Source organism: Pipistrellus kuhlii, unplaced genomic scaffold, assembly GCF_014108245.1.
Source record: "Pipistrellus kuhlii isolate mPipKuh1 unplaced genomic scaffold, mPipKuh1.p scaffold_m20_p_11, whole genome shotgun sequence".
NCBI classification, from domain to species: Eukaryota; Metazoa; Chordata; class Mammalia; order Chiroptera; family Vespertilionidae; genus Pipistrellus; species Pipistrellus kuhlii.
This window is the reverse complement of record NW_023425416.1, coordinates 33,648,539-33,673,982: the sequence shown is the minus strand read 5'-3', so window position 1 is coordinate 33,673,982 and position 25,444 is coordinate 33,648,539. Positions and strand designations below refer to the sequence as shown.

At 39.4% G+C, this 25,444-nt stretch overlaps 1 protein-coding gene across 1 annotated transcript in view; it reads right to left on the bottom strand.

Moving 5' to 3' along the window:
- Window positions 1-443: 443 nt before the first annotated feature.
- The window catches only part of KCNH8 (potassium voltage-gated channel subfamily H member 8), a 267,106-nt gene continuing 242,105 nt past the window's right edge, over window positions 444-25,444 (bottom strand). The window contains exons 13-16 of the mRNA XM_036431582.2: window positions 22,428-22,783; window positions 21,552-21,658; window positions 19,076-19,152; window positions 444-2,978 (exon numbers count right to left, since the gene is read on the bottom strand). Coding sequence (XP_036287475.1) covers window positions 2,268-2,978; window positions 19,076-19,152; window positions 21,552-21,658; window positions 22,428-22,783 — 1,251 coding nt within the window. The 3' untranslated portion in view covers window positions 444-2,267. The remainder of the gene's footprint in view (window positions 2,979-19,075; window positions 19,153-21,551; window positions 21,659-22,427; window positions 22,784-25,444) is intronic.

The window sequence follows — 25,444 nt, the reverse complement described above, 5'->3', positions numbered from 1 at the left end:
TATATGTGGAAGCATGTTAGTTCCTAAACATTTGGTATGCTATCAGTATTCAAAAAACAGAATGTCAGTCATTATTAGTAGCATTATTGTAGTGCTGGTTTTCCAGGAGGCTATTTTACCATCCAGCACTAGTGAATTCTTTCTGAATGGTACTTCAAATGATGACATAGGTCAGGGAGCAAAATAGGGAATACGAATGATTATATTAGACCCATGGTCTAATTAAACTACAGCTCTCGATCCACATGTGGCTCCTTGGCCCCTTTAGTGTGGCTCTTCCACAAAATACCACAGCCTGGGAGAGTGTATTTTAAAGAAGTGGTGTTAGAAGAAGTTTAAGTTTAAAAAATTTGGCTCTCAAAAAAAAAAAAATCGTTGTACTGTTGATATTTGGCTCTGTTGACTAATGAGTTTGCTCTGTTGACAAATGAGTTTGCATTAGACTGTTCCCTTTGCCTCAGTTTTCCCATTCACTTAAGTAGGGAGAGATTCAATATGGAAGTGGGAGAGTAGAAAGCATTGATTTTTGAGTGACCTGCCTCATATACATGTTCTGTTTCCACATTTTCTTTTCTTCGGTTATTCTAGCCTATTTTAGGTTATAAGATTCACACATCAGAAGTCTTGCTTGTTTAGATGTTTTTAATGACACAGTTCTCAGATTGCTGATTCTCTATGGTGGGAAATAAGAACAGGGGGACTCCAGAATGTGAATTCAATAGGTTTTCTAAGAACGTCTGGGATGATTGGGTCCTAAATGTTCTTAAACATAAAATAAAATTTAAAAGAAGGCGTTTAAATCCTTACCAAGCCAGCATCTGAATTTGTGTGCTGGTTGAGATGTAGGGGAGGTGGTGGTGGTGGGAGGAGGGAGGGTACAGGGAGCATTATACGCTCCAGACTTTCTCCAGCCTCCTTGCTGTGTAATCTCTGGGACTTTCTTTCTCTCTCTCTCTCTAAATGAGAAGGAAAACACCTGCTCCACTTCACTTAGAGCATTGTTGAGAGCTTTAAAAAAAATTAAAGTGCTGATCCCATGCACTTCAATTTTGTGAGGCATTTCCCTCACAAATCACAAATCAGAAGTCTTGGCTCAATTTTGGAATTTGCACTAGCCTGCAACCTCTCCTGAAGCGACAGCACAGGGAGACACCCAAGGTCTTCTCCCTTATTTTGAGGCCAAAACGGCCCAATGTAGTTGTGATTTCATATCCCACAGACTGCCTTTGGGTTCCTGCACACCCAAGTGTGATGCCTGGAGAAGGGGCATTTATGCTGGCAGCCTCGAGTCAGCTGAGTAGGTGGAGCCCCTACCATGGGCTGGAGCTTGTGTACTTGACACCGAGTCCATGCTTTCATTTCATTTCACCAAGTGCATGGTAGTGATCTCAGAGCAGTGAGCCGGGGAAGTGAGATCTCTAATGAGAAGGTCTGACCTCGCTTTTCTCTCATCATCCAGAAGCATAAGGATACATTTGTGGCAAACTGCATGCAGATAAAAGGGGGCGAGGGGTGCCTTTTGAAACTACATCCTCTTAATCATAAATAATTTTTGATCTACTATACATAGCAGTAGTGCATTTCTTGTTAAAATGGCAAGCTTTTTTTTTATACCAAAATGAAAACATTCATTTCTTTATAAATAGTTTAAATAGATTAAATACATATTTCATACCAAGGATATAAAAATAGGCTCTCTCTTTTGTTTTGATAAATAAAGACATCATCATTTACACGGCAAATAACGTGCAATAGCTAACCATTGGCCACCAGCTCTACTTGACTGATTGTCTAGGAGATGACATGCAGTGATGTTTGTCTCTTTGCCTTCACAAAAAAGGAAAATAGGTCAGCAGGAGCTAGGCGCCGCTGCAGGCCAACAGTGCTACGGATATTGTTCAAGGATGACAAACAGACGCTTGGGAGAAACCTTTGCTTGCCCTTCACAAAAGCCACCTGGGACAAGACGAGTCCACACGTTCTTTGTCTGGGACTTCTAGCTGCTCAGGGCCTTTGCATTTTTACCAAAGTCCGTCAAACAGACCGGTAAGCCAATACCTGTCCAGGAAAAGTGATCCTCTTCTGTGTCTAGGATCTAGAAAGCGGCTATGGTGGTGCCTGTGCCTTGCCCTGGCCCCTAGGCTGGCTCTCTCCCGCAGGACTCCCTGCTCTGCTCGGTCCTCACGTCTGCCAGAGGCACAAAAGGCAGCCAAAGCAGCCATGCACTGGCGGGTTGGAAGTTGGCAGCTGCCTCCCGTGCACTAAGGTCATACATTGATGGCTTTGTTATCTTTCACGTCGGCGGCGGCTGTGCTTGTGACGACTTGCAGTGGAAAGTTCTCCAAGGGTTTGGTAGAGATGGGTGTCAGTCCTTCCCGGTCCCAAGACCCTGGCAGGTTCTCCAGGCTGAAGGAGCTCACAGCCCCCTGGCCGAAGCTGCCTGCCTCCGACCTGCTTGGGAGAACCAGGTGCAGGGACGTTTCGGAGGAGGAGCAGACAGAGGACGAGAGAGTCGCCGAAATGGACTGCAGAGGCGTCAGCGTCGAATCAGACTGCGGCGAGACGCACCTTAGAAATTGCAAATGACCTTCCTGGACCACCGGGTAGCGGGCGGGTGGAAAATCAAGGTTTGGAGAAGGATCGAGGTCACTGCCTGCAGGGTTTGGCTCCAGAGCTCCAGTTCGCTGGGGGCTGGTCTCCACGGAGGAGGGATCCACACTCCAGATGTCCGAGGTGACATTCGCGTGACAAAGTTGTGCTTGGGTGGAGGCAGCCCCGCCTGCTTGCAAGTGCAGGCAGGGTTGGCGTGCACTCCAGGTCATCCTGCTCTGGAAGCCGTCCCTGGAGGGGTGTGCAGAGGCGGTGTGCAGAGAGCAAAACCGCGCCGGCTGCCGGGGTGGCAGAATGTTTTCTAGAAGTTGCATCACACTCCTCATGTCTTTCCCTAACTGGGAGACCTCCTGAGCCAGCGTTGTTACCTGTTTGGATAAAGCAAAGCAAAGGCAACAGTGAGAAGTGCATGGTGGTGATTTCAGAGCAGTGAGGCAGGGAAGTGAGATCTCTAGTAAGAAGGTCTGAGAGGCTGCTCGGACTCCTTGCCAGTCAAGTCCAAAGGCTGGAGGGGAAACTGAGAACCTGACCTAAAGCCATCCTCATTCTGAGGGAACTTAGAGAGACATAGCCTGGCATTCTCGATCCATGTTTCTGGGGTTCTTGAAAAACATTTGAATGTGGGCCCATCATCTCCTGTATCTCTTATTTTAAAAAAAAATGTTTTTATTGATTTCAGGGAGAGGCAGGGAGAGAGAGAGAGAAACATTAGAGAGAATGATTAATCAGCTGCCTCTTGCACACCCCCGACTGGGAGTTGAGCCTGCAACCTGGGCATGTGCAATGTATCCAACTGTGACCTCCTGGCTCATGGGTTGACGCTCCACCACTGAGCCCCACCCAACTGTACCTGTATCTCTTAGATACTGATAGTATCTTGTAGTTTCTCTGAGTTCCTGGGTGCACAGAGGTTCACACGAATTTCCTCAGACACGTCACAACCTGTTGAGTGAGGGGCATTGCAGGTAAAGCACTCTGCACACCACCTTCCAGAGCAGACTGTGAATGAGCGCTCCCTTGGGCCCTTTCTGGCCAAGATCTATGATCACGATAGATCCAGTGACAAACCGCCTTCAGTGATGATGTGGGCGGTGAGCAAGAACCCAACCAGATGTGCCAGGGAGGGAGTCTGTGGAAAAAGGGAAAGCTGCAAAATGTGAGAAAGAAATAGACCTTCAAGGTAGGTGAGTACAGATAACCACTGTGTGTGCTGGGATCCATCTGTGAGCCCAGGACCTCGTGAAATTACAACCCAAATTGTGTGGTATGGGCTTACATTCACTTTTCCAGGTTAGACATCAGCTTTTACGAAGAGTTCGAAAGGACACATGATTTTTGAACAATTAAGAACCACTGAAGAGTCTTCATTATTCATTTTACACTTAAAAGCAATAATAAAATTCACTGTTATTTTTCTAACAACCACATGACTTTTTTAAGCATGAAGACCACCAGAAGTTTGAATTGGATTTAAATCCTGGAGAGTTTATATTCCACAATCTGGAGGACCTGTATTTCAGAAAGCAGGGCATGGATATATATATTTTTTCTAGTCTGTGGTTAGATTCATAACATTGACACCTTTTATAAAGTATTTTCTCTCTGAGTTGATTTTACTATCACGAACCACAAAACTCCAATATAAGCAACTGGACCCAATGGATGAATACCATCGGAAAACAAAATAAAGCAAATGAGCAGTTCAATTTCAACGATGCCAAAACCAAGATTGTTTTGGGCAGACTTTTTAAGTAGACATTTCTAGTTTATCCAGTAACTTAATTCAGTCCACTTCCTCTGAATGGATTCTGAAACTAATTCTCCCTGGCAGGCCCATCAGGAGGTAGTGCCTCTCAAAGCAGGCATTTAAAAAAAGGCCAGAAGGAGGATCTTCCATGGTTCAGGCAACCCACTGGCAACACCTGCCTTGAAATTGCCAGGCCAAAACTATTTCTGCCTTGCTGCTGGCATGGAACTTGAGGGACCCAATGGAATACTTGTCCAGGCTTTTCAGCGGATCTAAAACTTCTGGCAACAAAGAGATACCTCTCAACCTCACAGTTAAGAAGTGAGACAGTAAGTGTGAGAACAATTCTATGTGTTTTGAAATGTCCACTGCATGTGGTCAATTTCATACCTGGCCAAGTCTCAATCCTAAAGTGTATGGACCAGGCTTAAATCAGTGTCTGGATCTCAGCACTGTAGACTTGCACCCTTGGGTTCTATCCTGAATTGATTAGCTTTTCTATCAATATTTCAGAGGAAAAGACTGACAATGAGATGTTGGAAGGGACATAATAACCATTCTTTCCTTTAGGCTAAGTTCAATTCCTGTACCACATTCATTGGGGCTGTATAAGCTCAGACACCCCCCCCCCCCCCAAAAAAAAATGCTTTTGATCAGCCTTTTATGTAGATTGAATAAAGACACAGTCTTTGAAGAACCATTTGCATTTTAGATACATCAATTATTATGTTTAATAAATGTTTGAGTAAATTTATAATACAACCTGCTTTCAAGTACATTTTCCCTATCAGATCTACAAATAGTTAATAGGGGTATATTATTATTATCCCACTTGTGAGATGGGGACACTAGGATCCAGAGGTTAAATGTCATTTTTAAGATCCTTTATTGGTTGAGAGACAGTCTTTGGTTTACAATTCAAGACATGTAAGTTTGGTGCTCTTTCTGTTAATAGTACATTATACATGGAAAAAGACAATGTGGTGAGAATTTGTGAAGAGCATAGATGATACAAAAAAGTAGCCCCATGTATAAAAGCTGCCAGAAATGTTAATTCAACATCAAGTAAGTAAATAGTGTCATCTCTAAAAACCCTAGGCATCTGAACAGTAAGAGCTCTTCACAGCAAATTATTGTATATGAATGCAACAACAACAAAAGGGGTTTGTAATAAAGAAAAATCATAAACCAAACAATAGTTTTTTTTCCTTTTTTTTAAAATATGCTTTTATTGATCTTGAGAGAGAGAGAGAGGAAGGGCAAGGAATAGAGAGAAACATTGATAAGAGAGAAACATTATCTATTAGCTGCCTCCTGCACATCTCCTACAGGGGATTAAGCCCCACAGCCTGTGCATGTATCCTGACTGGGAATTGAACTGGTAACTCCTTGGTTCATAGGTTGATGCTCAACCACTGAGCCACACTGACTGGGCTAGATAGATTTTTGATGAACTATATTTCAAGCGTCTAAAATGCCCAGATATTTACCGATGGTTGATATACCTTTGCATGGCCATGTTCTTGACATCTAACTTTTCTTGTGCCTTTGCCACAACTTTGAGGCCATGAACGTTGAATGGGAATCCAGAGTCTTAACTGGCTCCCGGAATGTAAATAAGCATTAACATTTTCAGAAAACAAAATTGCTATTTTAGCTCGCACTAAAAGAAGCCAAGAACCCAAGGAAACGGAGCTTTCTTTAGCTCTAGGGGGTAACGATCATTTACGTTAGTGAAGATTCCTGTTGTGTCACTGGGGACCCACCCCTGCCCTTATTAAAGTTACACGAGGAAACAAATCCCTGATAGCTAAGGCTTCTCTCCCTTCCCAGGACAAAGCCAGCTGTCACAGGAGAGATGGCATCTCCTGGAGGTGGAGACTCCAGTGACACCCAAGGTGACAACATACTGCCACTGGGAATTGCTGTGAAGTTTCATTGTACTTTTGTTGACTGCTTCCCACCAGGCTTGCTAAAAAAATTCATTCTGAAACAGGAAAAACCTTGGTCATAATCAAATATAGAAAACCAAGAAGGCAGCATCTCTACTTGTATGTGTGCTGGGGAGGCGAACTACTTTTTCACAGCACAGTCAGAAGATACACGTTTGCTAAAAAAAGGCTGTTGAGGCTACTTTGTGAACAAGGCTCCATCCACTCAAGGAGAAATATCTTCAGAACAACTTAAAGCCATGATACCATGGAGTTAGTTCATTAAAAACAAAAACAGCCCAGCTGGTATAGCTCAGTGGTTGAATGTCGACCTATGAACCAGAAAGTCAAGATTTGATTCCTGGTCAGGGCCTGTACCCAGTTGTGGGCTCGATCCCCAGTGTGGGATGTGCAGGAGGCAGCCAGTCAATGATTCTCTCATCATTGATGCTTCTATCTCTCACCCTCTTCCTTTCTCTCTAAAACCAGTAAAAATATAAAAACACACATACACAAACATCCTTCAGATCAAATGAACCAGTTTTCCCACTTAACAGTTCCTTAAATCTATAAATGTTTTCTGACACTCATATTAGAAAGTACAATTTTTTAGCAGATATTATAAGGCCCTTCACAAGCCCCACCTCATTTTTTAGTGGCCCCATTTCCTACATTTTTCCATCAGAAATGGCTACAGTGGGAGACTCAGCTCCCTGTTATTGCATGTGTTGTTCTCTCTGGGTGCTTTCAGTCCATTTCTGTTGGGTAAGTTTTTTCTCTCTCCAAACTTTTTTTTTTTTTTTTTTTTTTTTTAATATATCTTTATTGATTTCAGAGAAGAAGGGAGAGGGAAAGAGAGATAGAAACATCAATAATGATAGAGAACCATTTATTGGCTGCCTCCTGCATGTACCCCACTGGGGGTCAAGCCCACAACACAGACATGTGCCCTTGACCAGAATCCAACATGGGACCCCTCAGTCCACAGGCTGGCGCTCTGTCCATTGAGCCAAACCAGATAGGGCTCTCTCTCCAAACTTTTAATCCCTCATCTTCTTTGCAGAGCTTTTTCCTGGCAACTCATTGATACAGAGCAATTTGAACATCGTATAGGACTATGTGTCCCTAATGAGGCTATGAGTTTTTTCAGGATAAATTGTTACTTATCTCAGATCTCCTGAATGCTGAGCAATGCCTAGTCATGCACCCAGTAACTCTCAAATGCATAAATTAATTCTATTTCTGCCACTTTGAATACCTGGTTCTCATATGGCCTTTGATTTTGTACTTAGTTTATCTCATGATTTTACCATAAATATCCTAGGCCAGTGGTTGGCAAACTCATTAGTCAACAGAGACAAATATCAACAGTGCAATGACTGAAATTTCTTTGAGAGCCAAAAATTTTAAACTTAAACTTCTAATGCTACTTCTTCAAAATAGACTCACCCAGGCTGTGGTATTTTTTGGAAGAGCCACACTCAAGGGACCAAAGAGCCGTGTGTGGCTCGCAAGCTGCAGTTCACCAACCACAGTCCTAGGGGAAAGCTGACTACTATAAAATTATATTGGGATATCTGTCATTGACCCTTTCTTTCAAGTAAATATATTGAGTATGTATTTTGACTATTAAGTTTTTAAATATAAATTTCCCAACCCAAATCCTTGAGTATCCTCTAGATTTTAGGAGCAGGTGGCTTTCCCACTGTTAAGAAGAATCCCTTTTATTGTGTTTCTTTCATAATTGGGGACATATATCTCCTTTGACCAAAACTTCTGCTAGACTTCATTTATCTTACTGCTTTGACACTTTGTCCCACATAAACTTGATTTTCATGGGTAGTTTAAATTCCCTGGAATTTCCCCCCTATTAATTGACTCTTAGTATCTCATGACTGCAATATGAGTATCAATAAATAAATTCAATTAATTGTCAGAATTATTTTTACCAGTTCCAAATTTGGCAAACCTTTTACATCCTTATTTGCTTTCCTGAATTGCTATTTAGGTCTTCTGATTATTTATAAAGATAATAGATAAAGAAACCAGAACATAACGCACTGTTCTCATACTTGTGTATTAAGTTGCATTTTTAAAAATCTATTTTTTCCACTTCCTCTTTCTTCTCTTTCACCTTCTCATTCTTCTTTGGATAAGAATCCATCAGTCTGGAACTGTTGGCCAAACCAGTTCACCATCACCATCTGCATAGCCAAGTGTTCACATCCAAGATGTCTCTATCCCTTCCAATGTCCCAACTGTTAGAAGTGACGAAAACACCATCTGTGCTTCCAAGAGGTTCAGTTTTCTATCTAACACTTTGGAGTACCTAAGGATTCTTGTCTGTTCTCCCAGCATCATGCACTTAACCATACAAATCGTTAGGCATGTAGCAGGTTTTTCAGGCAGTGCACTTGCTCTTATTGACCACCACCACCTGTCATGACTAGAAGCACCCGTGTGACCACAGACTTATCATCTGTTGATAATAACTCACACACCATCGTTCCCTGCCTCTAAGAAGGGAATCACTAAACTGCCAGCAGGTTCCTCAGAACTTCCATTGGCTTAGAAATAGTCATTGTTGCTATGGTTCCAGAATATCTGGTTTTCTCCCTTTGTGTTTAACGTGCTCCATTGATGTGATTTACCTCTCACCCTTCTATGAGTCATATTTCCATGAGGACTTTGTCGAGAATGAAATAATATAATGGGTGATAAAGTGTAGTCCTCATATAATCGGTATTATGTCAGAATTCCAGGTGTCTTAATTTGATAAGGTAACACAGGTGCTAAGTTTAGTTGAAAACTTTGTCCTGGTAGGAAATGCTAACCTAGGAATAATTTGATCAAAGAAAATCAAAGGCAGTTATCTGTACAACTCTTCGTTAGCCTCAGCACGGGGAGGTAAACCCATCCTGTTAACACTTTAGCATAAATATATTACAAGAAACAGTCCCCAAGTTTGGCTCTGGATCTTTGAAGTAGTAAATACAGGGTGTCCTCCCCAAAATGTATACTCACTTATGACAGCTGATAGCTCAATTTTGAAAATGAAATGTATATTAATAAACACTTTTATAATTATTCAAAATGTGTGCATACATTTTTTTGGGACACCCTATAGTAATAGCAATAACCAGACCCTTTGAAGAATGTGATTAAGGTCTTGTATTTATAGTCCAAGGTTTGAGTAATTGCATTCAGATGAAGTGAGAATTCTAGATAAAGGACGAAAGTGCAGTTTGGTGTTGATTAGAATTGAATAAGGACCAATGTGGATCTGGGCTGGAGGCAGGTCTTACTGGTCTTCATTGTTCTTTATAAACAGCCCAAGGCTCTGCACATATCCTGCCATCTATCTATCTTTGTTGACACGTGAATAATTTAATGAATAATAACTTGCTTGGTTAATTCTTAGTATGAGTTTCTGTTATTTTTCTTTGAAGTTAACTTTTGCCAGTCTCCCCTAAATAGCACTGCAAGACACAGAAGTAAGGGTCTCTGTAACTAGCAGGTAATTTCACATGAGCTCGGTGTCTTATGGGAGTCCCCATCACTTCAAACGGGGAGAGATTGGAAAACATTGTGTTAGTACATGGTGTAAAGGATCCATCTGCAGCGTGGGTGACCTATTGTCCCAGGAACACTGCACTGCCAGCTTTTAGGAGGGAGACTGTGTGCATTAGGCGCAAACACCAATTCGCTGTTCTGTTTACAATGTGCCTTTTGGAAATAGGAGTGTGAGTTTCATAAAGAAGACCAGAATGTGTCTTTGACAGTACCTTTCATTTCGCAGAGAAAATAGCTTCCTTTCATATTATACTATTCAGGTTTTACACTTCTCAGTCTTGTCTATTGGAGTGGTATGAATCATGAACTCTGAGTATAACTGGAACTTGTGTTGATAGGGAAGAAAATGTGATTTCCATTTCTGTGCATTCAGCGAGCAGATGGGGAACGCATCTGTTAATATAATCTTCTTAGCTTGAAGAGTTCTTGACCCATCACTCAGTTTTTGCCAAACATGTACACATTTTTTCTGCTAGACACAATTTTCCTAAATTCTGGGGTGCTAATTACACCAACTCTCTCCCCCTGCCATGAACACATATACATTTTCACAAGGTAATTAAATGGTGTCTCATTCAATCCTTTGTTATGTTGCATATTTATCATAGGATTCAGACAAGTTCAATCAAACTCCATAAGCAGGCAAAACAAAAAGGATGATCGGCATAATTTTATCCTTGTGTCTTTTGCTTCACAAAGCATTCAAACACAAGTGACAGTCTTCTTATCTGTCAGCTAAAATAATAATTATAGTCGGCGCTTGCATAAATTTTATCCAGATGAGGGATGTCAATCCCATTACTAACTCAAGTTGTAAATCTTGTCTACAGCTGGAGAGACTAGACTGTTGGGCGGTGAAGCGGCTTATCTGAGGTCACACAGGAATAGTGTACCCAGGGTTTTACTTTTGCAGGTGCATCGGATGCCTCTTAAATGATAAGAGAAGAATTACAAGTCTAGCATTACCAATACAAAATGACCAATTAGAGTCTTGAAAGTGATTACTCCAGTGTTTTCACTGAATTTCTGCAAGCCCAGACCTTTGGACACACAACTTTATTACTTGAGTTGTACTATGGTAATCCATTATTTATCAACTCTTTGCTCTTCTCATCTATTTTCCTGCTTCCTGTGATAAAGTTTGATTGGTATCCAAATTGCTGTCTGGCTCGCTAAGGGATCCTCCCTGCTATCAGTGAGCACTAAACAAAGTCCGTCTCCTCTGGAATACCAACTGTATAGGACAGTGCTTGTAAAGATTTGGTGCATATACAGATCACCTGGCGATCTTGACACGTATATATTCAGATTCAGTAGGTGTGGGTGGAACCTGGGATTTTTGCATTTCTAACAAGTTCCCAGTAGGTGCCAATGCTGCCTGTAACGTGGGGTCACGTGATTAGTTTATATTCTTTATGGATCTAGTCCCTTTGGTTAAGTCTTCCTGTACTGACCCTTCAGTAAGAGTTTCAAGTTTAGTATAACCAGCTTTTTTCAAGTCCTTTGGCAAGTCTATAGTTGAGTTTTCCCATCTGTTTTGATTTTCTTTAATTTCTTTCAGCAATATTTGTGTAGTTTCAGTGTACAAGTCTTGCGCCTCCTTGGTTAAATTTATTCCTAAGCATTTTATTCTTTTTGATGTTATTGTAATTGGAATTGTTTTCTTAATTTGTCTTTCACTGTTAGCGTTTAGAAATACAACTGATTTTCTATATTGATTTTGTATCCTGCAACTTCACAGAATTAATTCTGAGGTTTTGCTTTTTTTCTTATGTAGAGTCTTGAGGATGTATGGTGTTTGTGATTGTCAAAGCTGCTGCCTTTGTTCTTGGTGGCACTCAGTATTTGAGGGTGTGCCAACACCCATCTTTGTCCAAAAAGGTAGGATCTCAGCAAGTACCTACATGTAAGCTTGCAGCGGGTGGGAAAATATGCAGTCAAACCCTACCAACAAGAAACTGGGAGTTAGGCATTTTTGCTTGCTCCTTCTGTGCTGAGCCTGGGTATACAGCCACAGGGGTGCTAACTGCACCCATTTAAAAACCACTTATTTTTTGCTACAGTCCTGTGAAGATGTAAGCCCCTTTGGTTTCTAAAGCTAGGTATTTTGTGGCCCACCCCTCAGGAGCCTTAAAAATTGGGGCCACTCTATATGTGGTCCATATCCTTCACTCTTAGGGAGAGGCTGGGCATTGGGGGTACCCTCCTGATTATACGGCAATGTGCCAGGGGTGGAGTTTATGGCAAGAGTTTGTATCAGCCTTTCCTGTTTCCATGTTGTTATTTTCTCATTTGCCTAATGTGCAGGCATCACTCAGCTAGTTTCTGTATTTCAAGGGAATTGCTCTGTGTACAGTTGCACACTCAGTGTGTCCATCAGAGGAGAGAAATCAGGAGTTTCTTCAGTTGCCATCTTGGAGTATTTGTTATCTGTTTTATGTATTTTAATCCATTGTATTTATTATCATTATTGAATCTCAAATTATCCCAAGTTTGGCCAATGGAAGACTCTCCATATTTGCTCCCGAGTTCTTTTGACATCATCCTAGTGTGTTTGATAGCTTTATTGCTATCTGGTATACCAAGGTGTTCACCAGACTCATCATGCATATTTCAGACCTCGTAAGTGGCTGTCACTTATCCAAGACACTCTGATATACTTTAGTGGGAAATTGTATTTCAAGACCATAATATAGGCATAGAGATATTTATGGTTATTGGGCCAGTTGTTTTTTCTTTTCTTTTAAGAGACTTATTTATTTATTTATTTATTTATTTATTTATTATCAGTGAAACCCTCATGAGAGCTACAAATCTGCCTATGCAAAGAGGCCTGAGAACTGGAAAATCACCAAAAAGCATTCTAAAAATCATGAATTAGTTTGATATGTTCCAGTTTGGAAACTGGTGTCCACAAAATATAGCATTTAACATCAATAATGTATATGTATTAAAATGAAAAAAGTAGAATGGGTTTCCAGCAGTTAAATTGATTTTGTTTTTCTATGTCAAAAAGTGAACATATTGCCTTTGTTTCTATTTTGCTTTTGAGAATTGATGGTCAAGATCTATGTATGACCATGATGAGGAAGAAAAGAGACTGTATATTCAGAACTTGAGGTGTCCTGGCAATTCTATTAGTGTGTTACATTTGAACTATTTGTCAAAGGAATATACAGTGATAACACTAATCAGAGAACCAAGAAATGAACTTTACCATAAGCTGTTACTTATGCAGATTTCCTTATGTGAAGTGATAGAACCCTGGTATTTCAAAGCTATTTAGAAAAGTAGTAAAGCAACTCTTAATTAAAGAAAAACCTGTCATTTAATTTCTAAACTATTTAATTTCTTTGACTCAAGGCAGCTTCATCGAACTGATCTAGTGATACAAAAATAAAACTTATTTACTACTTTCTTAAGTATAATCTTGACAACAGATTCTCACTGTTTTTGAGCAAGAAGGCTTTTCATTATCTGTATCTGTTTGCTTGGATATTGTATGATACATTTAATTGGGGATATTTTGGCATACAACTTTGAGCAAAATGAAAAGAGATTGTTTCCTTGTTAATTTTTAAATGCTGCTGTTATCTGTTACTAGTGTTTGCCAATTTCCAGTTCTTCATTTCTTCTGGGGTCACAGAAGATTATAATTTCTTGATTCTTGAAATTAATTGTATCCATGAAATTAGTTCTGGTTATGTGAATATATTTTGAGCCAAATGATTGCCAATATAGCCAATCAGTAACAGTTTGGGTGGTGGTACCCCCTTGTGCTGACCAGTGGGAGGCATTTTGCTTGAACAAGAAATGAATGCTAAGCAATGAGATTCCGAGTTTGTTACATCAGTATAATTTATCCTATGACAGTGCCTATCTGAAAGATGGGACTCTTGAATATTTCATAAACATTCACTAGACTTTTTTGAGGAGGTTGAAAATGAGGAAAGAAAAATTAAAAGATGTTAATGGTACAAAATAAAATTTGAAATTTGGCTTGTAGTCTTAGTGACGATATAAAATGTTCATTTAAAGCCTTAGAAAAAGATTGATGAGTGGCATAGCTATTTTTAAAGGGCATGATCAAATTATGAAGTGCAGTGCAAACACAGTCGTCTCTGAAAAACAGATGCTTTTCTGTTGGTCTCAATAGCAACAAGAGTTTGGCCTTTAAGACACCAGAGGCCAAGTTGATAAGAATAGATTTTTCATATCTCTTAAGTTAACAATGTGCTCAAGTGTCATATGAAACAAAGGGCTTCAGATCACTTAATGAAACTTTCAGCAAAGTAATGGGTGCCAAAATAGAATAGGGCGCTTCCAAATTTTGATTCTTATCACACAAACATATAACTTACATGAAGATATAAAGCATAAGACTGAAATAACCTTCTGGAAGAATTCTGGAGTTTGAAAAAAAAAATGTTTTATTTTATCCCACAAAAAGAACCATGGCATCTTTGCCACAGAGGAATCTATTTCTTAAAAAAATTAAGTCAATTCTGGAAAGGATTATTTCTACCAAAGCAGTTTGAACATTGTAACAGGCCACTGGATTGACAAACTGAAGGCATTTGATGGATGTGATGATTAATTGTATTTGCCAGTTTGTCAACTTGACTGGGTCATGGGGTGATGGGACATTATTCTGAGTGTGCTGATGAGGATTTTTCTGGATGAGGTTAACATCTGAGTCAGTAACACTGACTAAAGCAGTTCCCTCTGTAATCCGGGCGGGCTCATCCAAATCAATGGAAGGCCTGGTAGAACGAAAAGGCTGGCAGAATTCCTCCTGACTGACTGTTAAGCTGGGAGGTGGTCTCCAGCTTTCGGACTCAGACCGAAGCCCCAGCTGTTCTTCGGTTTGGAGCCTACTGACTTTTGGACTAGAATTCTACCACTGGCTCTCCTGGTTCTCAGACTTTTGGATTTGAACCGGAACTATACCACTGTTCCTCCCGAGTCTCCAGCTTGCCAAAGGCAGATCTTGCAACTCCTCAGCCTCCATAATTGTTGGAGCCAATTCCTTGTACTTGAAATAAACTTTAAGCAGTTGTAAAAGCAAAAATCAAGAATTTTGTGAGACCATCAAGAAGGAACCTGAAATAAGAAAGTGAATAAATTCCTGATATATAAACGGGGAAAAAACCAAGCAGTGATTCAGAGTAGCATAAACTAAAAAAGGAAGATAAGGATTTAGATAACATCTGAAAGGTGCCCAGTCCTTTCCATATGGTTCCGCACTGTGTTAATGGTAAACAACATGTTAATAGCTGTTTTGTCATTAATGCAGTCCATAAGAAAATGCATATAGCTCAGGCCAGTGTGGCTCAGTAACTGAGTGTAGATCTATGAATCAGGAAGCCACAGTTCAATTCTCAGTCAGGGCAAATGCCCAGAATGCAAGCTCAGTCCCCAGTAGGGGGCATGCAGGAGGCAGCCGATCAATGATTCTCTCTTATCATTGATGTTTCTCTCTTTCTCTCCCTTTCCCTTCCTCTCTGAAATCAATAAAATCATTAAAAAAAAAAAGAAAAGAAAAGAAAATGTATTTAGTCAATGCAGGCTAAACATAAGCTAATTTACAATATATGGAGTTGTAAAGGGTAAGACACTTTCTGAATTTGGTATTAAGCTCTCATAACAATCCTCCACTACAGGTTTTATTACCATTTCAGAGAGGAGGAATCTTGGGAAAGATGAACACTTTGCTGAAGTCACAAGAACCTAAGTGTCAAAGCTTATTCTCCTTCCTCTCCTGGTGTGTTTTATGCCTTGTGCCTGCCGTAGCAGGCTTTGCCACAGTGTCTGTCTGGACCAGCCAGGTTTCAGAAGTGAGAGAGCACTAACCTTTCCCTACAAACCCTTTCAGAAATGGAGCATTTGACCTGCACAGCCCATGGCCCCCACAGTGATGTTTTGTTGTTATTCTTAAACAATTCTCTTAAGAATTGCACTATTTTCCCCCCTCTGCTATAAAATAATGGTAATGTTTTCAAAAGTGTTCTAATATTAGCAGCTGTCCTACATCTTTTTAACTGTCTTAACTGTTCTGGAAAAGTAGGTTATTACCAATAGTGTTTCTTTTCTGATTTTTGTTCAACATTTAACCAGCTGATTTTGAAATCTACACGTCAGTGAACAATTGTGTTACACCTTAGCTGTTTGGCAAATACCAAAGTGGGGTTTCTGCAATGCTCTTAGCTGTGCACAATGCTCAGCATGCCTCACAGATATTGGGGATTGACTTTTGGCTGCAGTTACTGTCATGCAGTACATCCCACATTTATTGTCATTTCTTCTCTTGCTTACTCCTAAAAGAATAGAATAAACAGCATAGCAATTAAATGACCACATATGTGTGCAGTAGACAATAGGTGAAATGGAAAAAATGAGGCTTGGACTTTTTTTTTGCTATGTAAACATTACTTTGTAAGAGATAGGAAGAAAAGACAAGTAGGAAGTTTTAATAGAGAATAATTTTACAGAGGGAAGGCCATTGTTTTTTTCATTCTGCCTGTCTTAGTGGGTTTTAATGCACTACCCAAAGGGTCAGGGCTATGTATAAATTAAATTATGTGTAAAGGATAAGATTTTTTTTTAACTTAAGTTTCAGCCATGATGAAATCAGATATATTTCTATAAAGAAAAACTAATTCTCTAGGGGAGGAAAATTGGATCATTGGTATTTTATCTTGCTCTTTTTATTTCAATATATGACAAGATAAGAAAGATTTATTCCATCTCACTGGAAAAGCAATCATGAATACAGAATCACATTGGGGAAATACTTTGTTTTTCAAGTAGTTTTCTGTTTTAACACACCTACCACTGGCTAACATTATCAAAGGAAAATCATGTAGCACTTAGATTTACAGCTGTAATTGGGGAAATTACCTACATTCCAACGAGTGAAGATATAAACGCTCCCTCCCTCCCCTCAAGAATAATCACTAAGTCCAATACTTGAGCTAAGATTTGGGTCAATCAGTTCTTAAACCATCAAATGATCTCAAATGTGAGGGCAAAGAATTCAAATAGTATTAATGGGTGGTTTTAGTCAAGAACAGTATCTGAAAAGAAATTGTTGGGTAGAAGGTTAATGACCAATTTTCCAACAGGGTGTTTAGATTTAGTTTTGTGTTCTTTTGGGGGTACGTTTTTAGCCAGAGATTTTTTTTTTGGGGGGTGACTCAGTGTTTGAGCAAGCCCTTGTGATTGAAGAATTTTCATTCTAGTTATTTTTTTTTTAAATTTCTTTACTGATTAAGGTATTACATATGTGTCCTTATCTCCCCATTGTCCCCTCCATCCTCCCTACTACTTAGTTTTTCTTTGCCTATTTTGTTAATCTGCCCTTGGGTCATCTAACTTCTTGTTAGTGACAATCTCAGAGAATATAGGTTCAGAAGGGGAGATGGCAGTAAAACATAAACTTTCACTAAGCTGAAGAAATACAGGTTTTAGAAAAACCTTTGAACTTGATGACCAGCTACCTAGCCTTCCATTATTACAGATAATTGGAAAATGATTATAATGGATATGAATTTAATTGCTCTCAAATCTCATCAATATCAACTGGTTACATTTTCTGCTAAAATTTCATCATGTAATAAAAAACTTGCAAGGAATTCTGTTATACTCTCTGTGCCTGCCCACATGTCCTTACCCCAGGTCCACCCTGAAGGTCACCATATTCCTGTCTGAGGAGTCTTTCCAGTGTTCTCTGCAGTGAGGCCTGGAGGGTTAATCCCCTAGGAACCACCCTCAACTCTACTTTTCCTTGCCTCATGATGGTACACTTTTGAGTTGTCTTACCATCTTTTAGTGCTTTTCAGCAGGATTGCACCCCAGTTGCCCACAGAGTTAATTATCTCATTAACACACCCATGTATTTTTGCTTTCATTTCTTTTCTGCCTTGCTTCTCTACTCCTTCATCTTGCTTCCTGAATCACATCCCAAATAAACTATTTGCATCCAAATTATTATCTCAAAATCTGTTTTTTCCCCTTCTCCAAATTTTATTATATTGGGGAATGGGTAGCATAAATTAAGACAGTAATTCAGAAATTACTTTCTCTATTTATACAGAAGGTCCAGAAAGTAGATAAATGTATTTCTAGAGCTGGATGTAGGAACAAGATTAATTATAAATGAGTATGAGAGATCTTATTGAGAAGATAAAAATATTCTAAAACTAATTTATGGTGTAGGTTGATCCACTCAATAAAGATACTAAAAATCATTGAATTGTACACTTGAAATGGGCGAATTTTATATTAGGTGAAATATACCTCAATAGGGTTGCTTAAAAAAATTACCTTATTTTACAAGGATAGGTGATAAGATTCACATAGTTAAATTGTTCAGAGTTACACAGCAGATATGTGTCAGAGAAAGGAACAGAGTTTCAGGACATTTGATTGCTATGACTCATAACTTCTGATTCATCTGGGGACTAATGATCTTGCTTTAACCCATTAAAAACTAAAGTACACGAAAGAAGTGAAAAAGCCCCAATTAAACCAAATATCAATATATTTAATATGCTAATTATAATAATTATCACTTATTGTGTGTTTACTTTATGCTAAACTAGAGGCCTGGTGCATGAAATTCGTGCATGGGTGGGGTCCCTAGGCCTGACCAGCAATCAGGGCCTATCTGTGGGGCAACCAGTGGGGCGATTGGGGGCTCCCCCTAGCAGCCACCTTGGAGGGCCTAGCGCTGCCTGTTGCCACCTGCTCACTAGCCCCACCCCCGCCGCTACCAGTTGTTTGCCTCTGCTGGGCAAAGGGTGGGGCGATCAGGAGGGCCCCTGCTGGCACCTGCCTTGGCTGGCCTGGGGCCTGTGGGCAGCTCCTGCATTGAGTGTCTGCCCCCTGGTGGTCAGTCGCATCATAAGGAGTGGTAGTTCCTCCATTCAGTTGATTTGCACATTAGGCTTTAAATATATAGAATGATTTACCTAGAGCATCTCCATTTCACAGTGCACTACAAGATAAACATAATTATTATCCCCTTCTACTCATGGGGAATCAGAGCTTGAGAGTGGGAAAGTGATTTATCAAAGGTCACATAACTCATATGAGTCTTAGTGGGAGTTTATCCATGGTGGTCTGACAGCAAAGCCCCTAGTTGTAATGACAATATTACAACATATCTCCTCTTACCATTCCAGCATGATTAAAAGAAGTGAGAGCTCCATACCTCACTGTTGAGTTTCTTTATCTGCTGCTTGGTCTCCTCTGCCTTGATGAAGAGAACAGCAGCTCCAATCTCTGGGTCTGAAAAGTGACACACATACACACACACACAGAAGGAGTCCTTTAGGAATAAATATCACGTTTGAGAGTTGGGTCAATAGTATTAGGGAAAGAAGCCTGAGTTACTGCCTTTAGAGATTTCTGATGTCTGTGCACTGTAGTTTCTGTCTCCCTGGGATTGGGCAAGTGTCTAGTTCTCTGCATGGTACACGATACACTTTTTGGAACCAGGCACACATCAGGGTGGTGACTGTGACGGTAGTGACTGAGTGTGAACATGGCAATCCTCCCTTTTGCCTGAATATAATCACCACTGTGTTGCAAGAGGTCACATTTTCTCTTCTTTAACAGTTCTCTAAATATATATATAGTATTACAGCCACTGCCCAAGCCATAGAAAAGGGATGTTCTTTTTTTCCTTTTTATTCCCTCTCCTCCCCCCTAAATATTGATTTCTGTGCCCATGTGAGTATTTTCCTCCCACCTCTATTCCTAATCTCCACTGCAGGTTTTCCGTCTCCTCCCATGTCGTGCTAAAAGATAATTTCTCCAATTTCCTGGTTCTCTCATCTCTATTTTCTCTACCTTAATCTTCCAAATGCATTTATTTCTGTCAGGGACAAAAGTACAGATGAATCATTGCTGGCTGCAGTAGAAAGGATATATGTATATTATGCTATGATCATTCTAATATTCTAATTTTGGTCAATTACAGGTAGAAAACTTGTTTGTGGGAGAACACTTCATTCAAAACAACCAGAAGTGGCAGAATAGGAAGGACTCACTTTGCAGAGATAATTTGCAAAGCTATGCAAATGAATGAATGATGAGAGATCATATACCACAGGCTAGGCCTCCTTTAGAGATGATTAGCAATGAATGAATAAAATATAATTGACCTTCATGAAGCTCAGAATCTAGCAGGGAAAAGAGACATTTGAAAAGTAATTATGCAATAGTTTTGAATTTCATACTAAGGGAAATAGGGAGTAATCGGAATCAATTTATATTTTAAAAATGTTTATATAAAGAAAAGTATGAGAAAAGAGAAGAGACTTTGGTAGCAATGCAGGCAAGAGATAAATGTGGCAAGGAAAAGGGTGGAGGCAGTAAGGATAGAAAGTCCTACAACTGAGAGAAATGTAGGATATAGAATCAAGAAAATGTGTTGCTTGAATGAATGAGTGTAGGGATCGATGATGGAAAAAGGGAGAAGAGGAAGCTAAGAAGTTAGTGGGAATAGGTGGATGGACACAGTAAGGTTCTGTGCCGAATCTCCAGACTCAGGTGATCCAACAAAGAAAACTTCCAAATGAGCCCCACAAACAGCTTTCGTGGCAAATGCACCAATTTGACTATAACTATGATTTCTGTGCCCCTTGCCCTAAGCAGAGTAATATCAGCACATGTAAGTCAAAATAATACATTAATCAGGATTGTTGACTGACATCTGCATTACCCACCCCCCCTCCCAATCAGTGAGTCTTACAAGGACCCTCCCATTTCCCTAGAAGATGATAAGTGTTGGGAAAAAGAACTTTTGATTGAGATGGAATATTGGTATTCTGCCAACCAAGACATACCCTCAGAACTGTACATTCAAAAGTTCTTCTTAGGCTTGGCTTTGTTCATGGAGGGATTTACTAATTAGCAGGAGGGGATATCAGCTGGGCATGAAGGAGAGGAGAGGGTTGACAGGGGATTGCTGGCCTTGCATCTGGTAGTTTGCTGGTAATTGTTTTAGATAGTTTATACCTATTTAATACTTCTTTATTATGCTTAACTATAGGGGTGTCTTCTTTATAATTTATTTGTCCTTTCTGTCCTCTTTTATGTTGTTAGATTCATTTTTATGGCCAATGAACTCAAGAATGAAAGGGAGAGAGAGGAGCCTGAGCTATGTTTGGGGCTACCGCTTACATTAATTCACCATCACTAGAGGTTAGCACTTCATATAGTTTTTCATCATTTCTAAAATGTTTACATACTTCTTAAGTTGTTTATCTTCTGACAAAATGCAAGTACATAACCTCTCACCAAATAAATTGGTTAAATATAACCAATGTTCCTACAGTGCGCAACTAACACAGCATTTCCTCTGGGTAGTGTTTTTGTGGATTAGTCTACATTTATAATAGGAAAACATGGTCATCCTCTGATGGTGTGTTAGGAAACTCAGAAATTTGAGTCTTCTAACACATCAGTTACCTTGGCTGGTAAATGTCAGGACATCTAACCTGGACAGAGGAGCAATTACAAATGGTGTTTTAATAACTTGGAGATAACACAGACTCAAGTCAAATTATTCCATGGCATTGGTCAGTCCTATCACATGGAAAATATTCTTTTTAACTTCTAATGCCAAACATTAGAAATTAAAAAGAAATATTTCCCCTTGAGAGAAGGCTAAATATCTTTACCTCCAAGAGGAGGAGAAATTCTGGGTTCTGGTCTGATTCGTTCAGAGCCAAAGTCAAAAGTCTGGCTTTCTTCACTACTGTTTCCATCTTCAATTCCATCAACAATCCTGTTTAAGATAAAGGAAATGGGTTAATTTTGAATTTATATTCATGGGTTCCAAAGTTTCTTAAAGACTTAAAAATATTGTGTTAAATTTCTAAATTCTAGATATTCTAGAGCTATGCTATTCAATATGGCAGCCATTAGCTTTATAAGATTATTGAGCATTTTTTTTGAGGACTTTCTTTTTTTTCTTTTCTTTTTAAAAAAATATATTATATTGATTTTTCACAGAGAGGACGAGAGAGGATAGAGAGTTAGAAACATCAATGAGAGAGAATCATTGATCAGCTGCCTCTTGTACACTCCCTACTGGGGATGTGCCCACAACCAAGGTACATGCCCTTGACCGGAATTGAACCCAGGACCTTTCAGTCCGCAGGCTGACGATCTATCCACTGAGCCAAACCGGTCCTGGCCACTTTTTTTTTTTTACTTTAAAAATATGTCTACTAGAAAATGTAAAATTATTTGGTTCACACTTTTAGTTCAGATTGTATTGTATTGAATCCTTTTGAGAATATGATTAAAACTATTTATTCTAAAAAAAAAAAAAAAAAAAAAACCTAACAAAATTCTTATTTTTTCTCATATCTGCACATACCTCCACATAGAGAAAAAATTACACAAAAAACTCAGGAAAGCTGAAACATCCAGGCTTGGATCTTGTGCACTAGAAAGACCCAGAAGGCTGAATAATTTACTAGCCAGGTTCTGGTCTGAATAAAAGGCAGCCATTTTCACCTGGGGAAGAATTAGATGACGTGTATTCTTACCTTGGACTGAGGTCTGGGGGTGCAGCACTATTCAAGGTTGAAAGCTGCAATTTCAAGTTCTTCTCTTTCTTTTTACTGTGATTAGGCGGGTCAGCTTCCTGTTTGCTTTTTGGGGAACTTGAACTGGAGACTCTGATAGGCGAGTGAAATGGCACTGTTCCTGAGGCCAGCTGCTTCAAGCTTAAACCTAGATAGCTTTTATTGCTTCCCACCTTCTTGTTCCGTGTTGAGGAGGATCCCCTCGTGTAGATAGGAGAGAGGGAGGCGGTCTCCTCTTCCTCCTCCTCCTCATCTTCCTCATCTTCCACAATGGATGGCAGTCTCCTGTTGATGCTGCCATTTCCCTTGGGCTCTGACTAAATCAGTGGATAATATAGATTAGTATGAATTGCAAAGACCTCTTGAGAGGTATATCATTTACACTGGAGGTTCTGTCAGAACAGAGCCCAATCTCTTAGAGACTTAATTCTCATCAAAATGAAAGACTTTCAAGATTTTGTTATATGTTATCCAGGTGTCAAAAGTTCCCCCACTGAGAAATGGTTCTAGGAAAAAAAAGTGTCTCCACTTATGACTTTTCCTAGCCTAACCTCTCTGCTTTTTTGGGATTAGCCCACGAATAAAGACGGAATAAAGACGTTTTTAATTTTACTGGAAGTTCTTGGCCTTTGTTATTTTAAATATACAAGGTCTTCAGTAGAACATTATGTGGAGATCAGCTAGCAAAATTAAAATATCCTTGAGAATGAAAATCTTTCCTATTTGGATCACATAGATGGAAGAATATCAGCAGTGTCCTCAGCTACTGTTTCCTGCTTTCCTTTTTCTGAGTTGGTTAGTAGGAAATGGAGAAAACCATTCCATCTGCTCCCTTGAAGAGCCTTGGGAAAGGAAGGAGAAAGTCTTGCCATGCCTCATCCTAGTACCACCCGGATCTTGACTGGGGTCATTAAACCTTATAGGCTAAGAAGAAGTAAGGGAGAAAAGGGGAAAGGACAATTGAGGTGATGATGGAGGGTCAGGGTAGAGAGGGCAAAGGCTTAACTAGTAGCAGTGGGTAGAGTTAACTGTAAATATTTATACCTCTGCCCCAGACATGGCTTCCTTGCTCCAAAAGCTCAATTCACTTTTCTGTGCCTTGTTTTCTTTTGAAGATACAATCACTTACTAGTATACCTACCCATCAATAATTTTCAATAAAAATGAGAGAAACTGAAAAGACCTACTAGTACTATTTAAATCTCAACAAGTTCTCATTATTACTTCATTTTAATAAATAGTTTTTAAAAAAATATTTTATTGATTTTTTATAGAGAGGAAGGGAGAGGGATAGAAAGTTAGAAACATCAATCAGCTGCCTCCTGCACAACCCCTACTGGGGATGTGCCCACAACCAAGGTACATGCTCTTGACCAGAATCGAACCAGGGACCCTTGAGTCTGTAGGCCAACACTCTATCCATTGAGCCAAACCGGTTTTGGCTAAATAGATGGTTTATTGATGTATATAGGTTTTGCTATCTTATAACAATAGATATAATAAAAGAATGAATTTGAATCTTAAAGGCAATAGCCTATTTAGTTTAAGTGCTAAGTGAAATAAATGGTTAATTTCTCTCTCTCTCTCTCTCTCTCTCTCTCTCTCTATATATATATATATATATATATATATATATATATATATATATATATATATTTGTATTTTATTCTTAGTGGCTCAAAATTTATTGAGGATATGGTATTAGACTCATCCTTCCAACTACGTATAGTTATTTTAATTAGATGGTGAAGCCATAAGTTATTTATTGGAATAGTCATGGTATTGCTTTTATTTGTTTGTTTGTTTTTTTGTTCTTCACAACATTAAAAAATGCTGCGCTTTTAACAAAAGCTCCACATGAATTGCAGGTGAACATTTGTATACTAGTATTATAGAATAGAAAAACTAGCTCACCTAGCTAAAGACACAACAGGGCAAACTTATCAAAGAAGTGAAAAACAATGAGTGCATTCTCTAATTGGACTTCTGTTTACATTTGCACTGGCAATTTATTCCTTTGTTTCTAGGAGGCTCTAGTGGCTATACTAGAATTGTCTGACTAATAACCTATCGTGTTTGTTCTTCTACAAGTTTAAATTTCATCCATTTTGTCACAGAGGCTTGATGCCTTGAAAAAGTTGCTTAGATACTGACTCTTGTGAACAAGGCATCTGACATTACTTATATCAAGAGGTAATTCTCCCAACTACCATCATTGCAGACAGGGCACATATTTATTAGATTTTTAGATACCCAGAGCTACATGCAGTCTCTCTGCAGGAATACCAGTTACTTTCTTCAGTATCTTATCTACCATAGAAACTCCCACTTACCTTGTGTAGCTGGATCCACCTATGCATACACTGCCATAAAGTTCAACCGTAGAACCCTGGCTGGTGTGGCTTGGTTGGGGCATTATCTTATACACCAAAAGTTGCAGGCTCAATTCCTGGTCAGGGTAGACCTCTTCCTTCTCTTCTGACCCTCCCCTTCATCTTTCCCTGACAAATGCTCTTATGAGGGCAGTAAGGTTTTTATCTCCCTAGTGAAAGGAACCTCTAATTTAGCTCATGACATTTTGCTTGGATAGTCATTTCACACTCAAAAATAACTAAACTTCATTGAACCTTTCTTGACTAAAGGAAAAGCAGAAATAAAGTCCAGTGGTTGAATTCCAGCCCTTAGAAGCCCTGTGACTTATTACCTATAACCTTGGTCAAGTAATAGAATTGTTTAAACTAGCATGTGAATTGGGAATAGTTTGAGAGAAAAATTAGATATTGGACAATGAAAGTTAAACACTTAGCAATACGCATTGCAAGTGTTTAGTAAATGCTTGCCCTTGTGATGATGATAATCATGAAGAAAATAAAAACAGTATTTATATCAGGGCAGGTGCTCCAGAGAGTACTGTTATCCCTTTGTTACATAATTTTCCATTGACCAGAGGTCACTGTTTCCAGTTGCCCTTGCTGCGT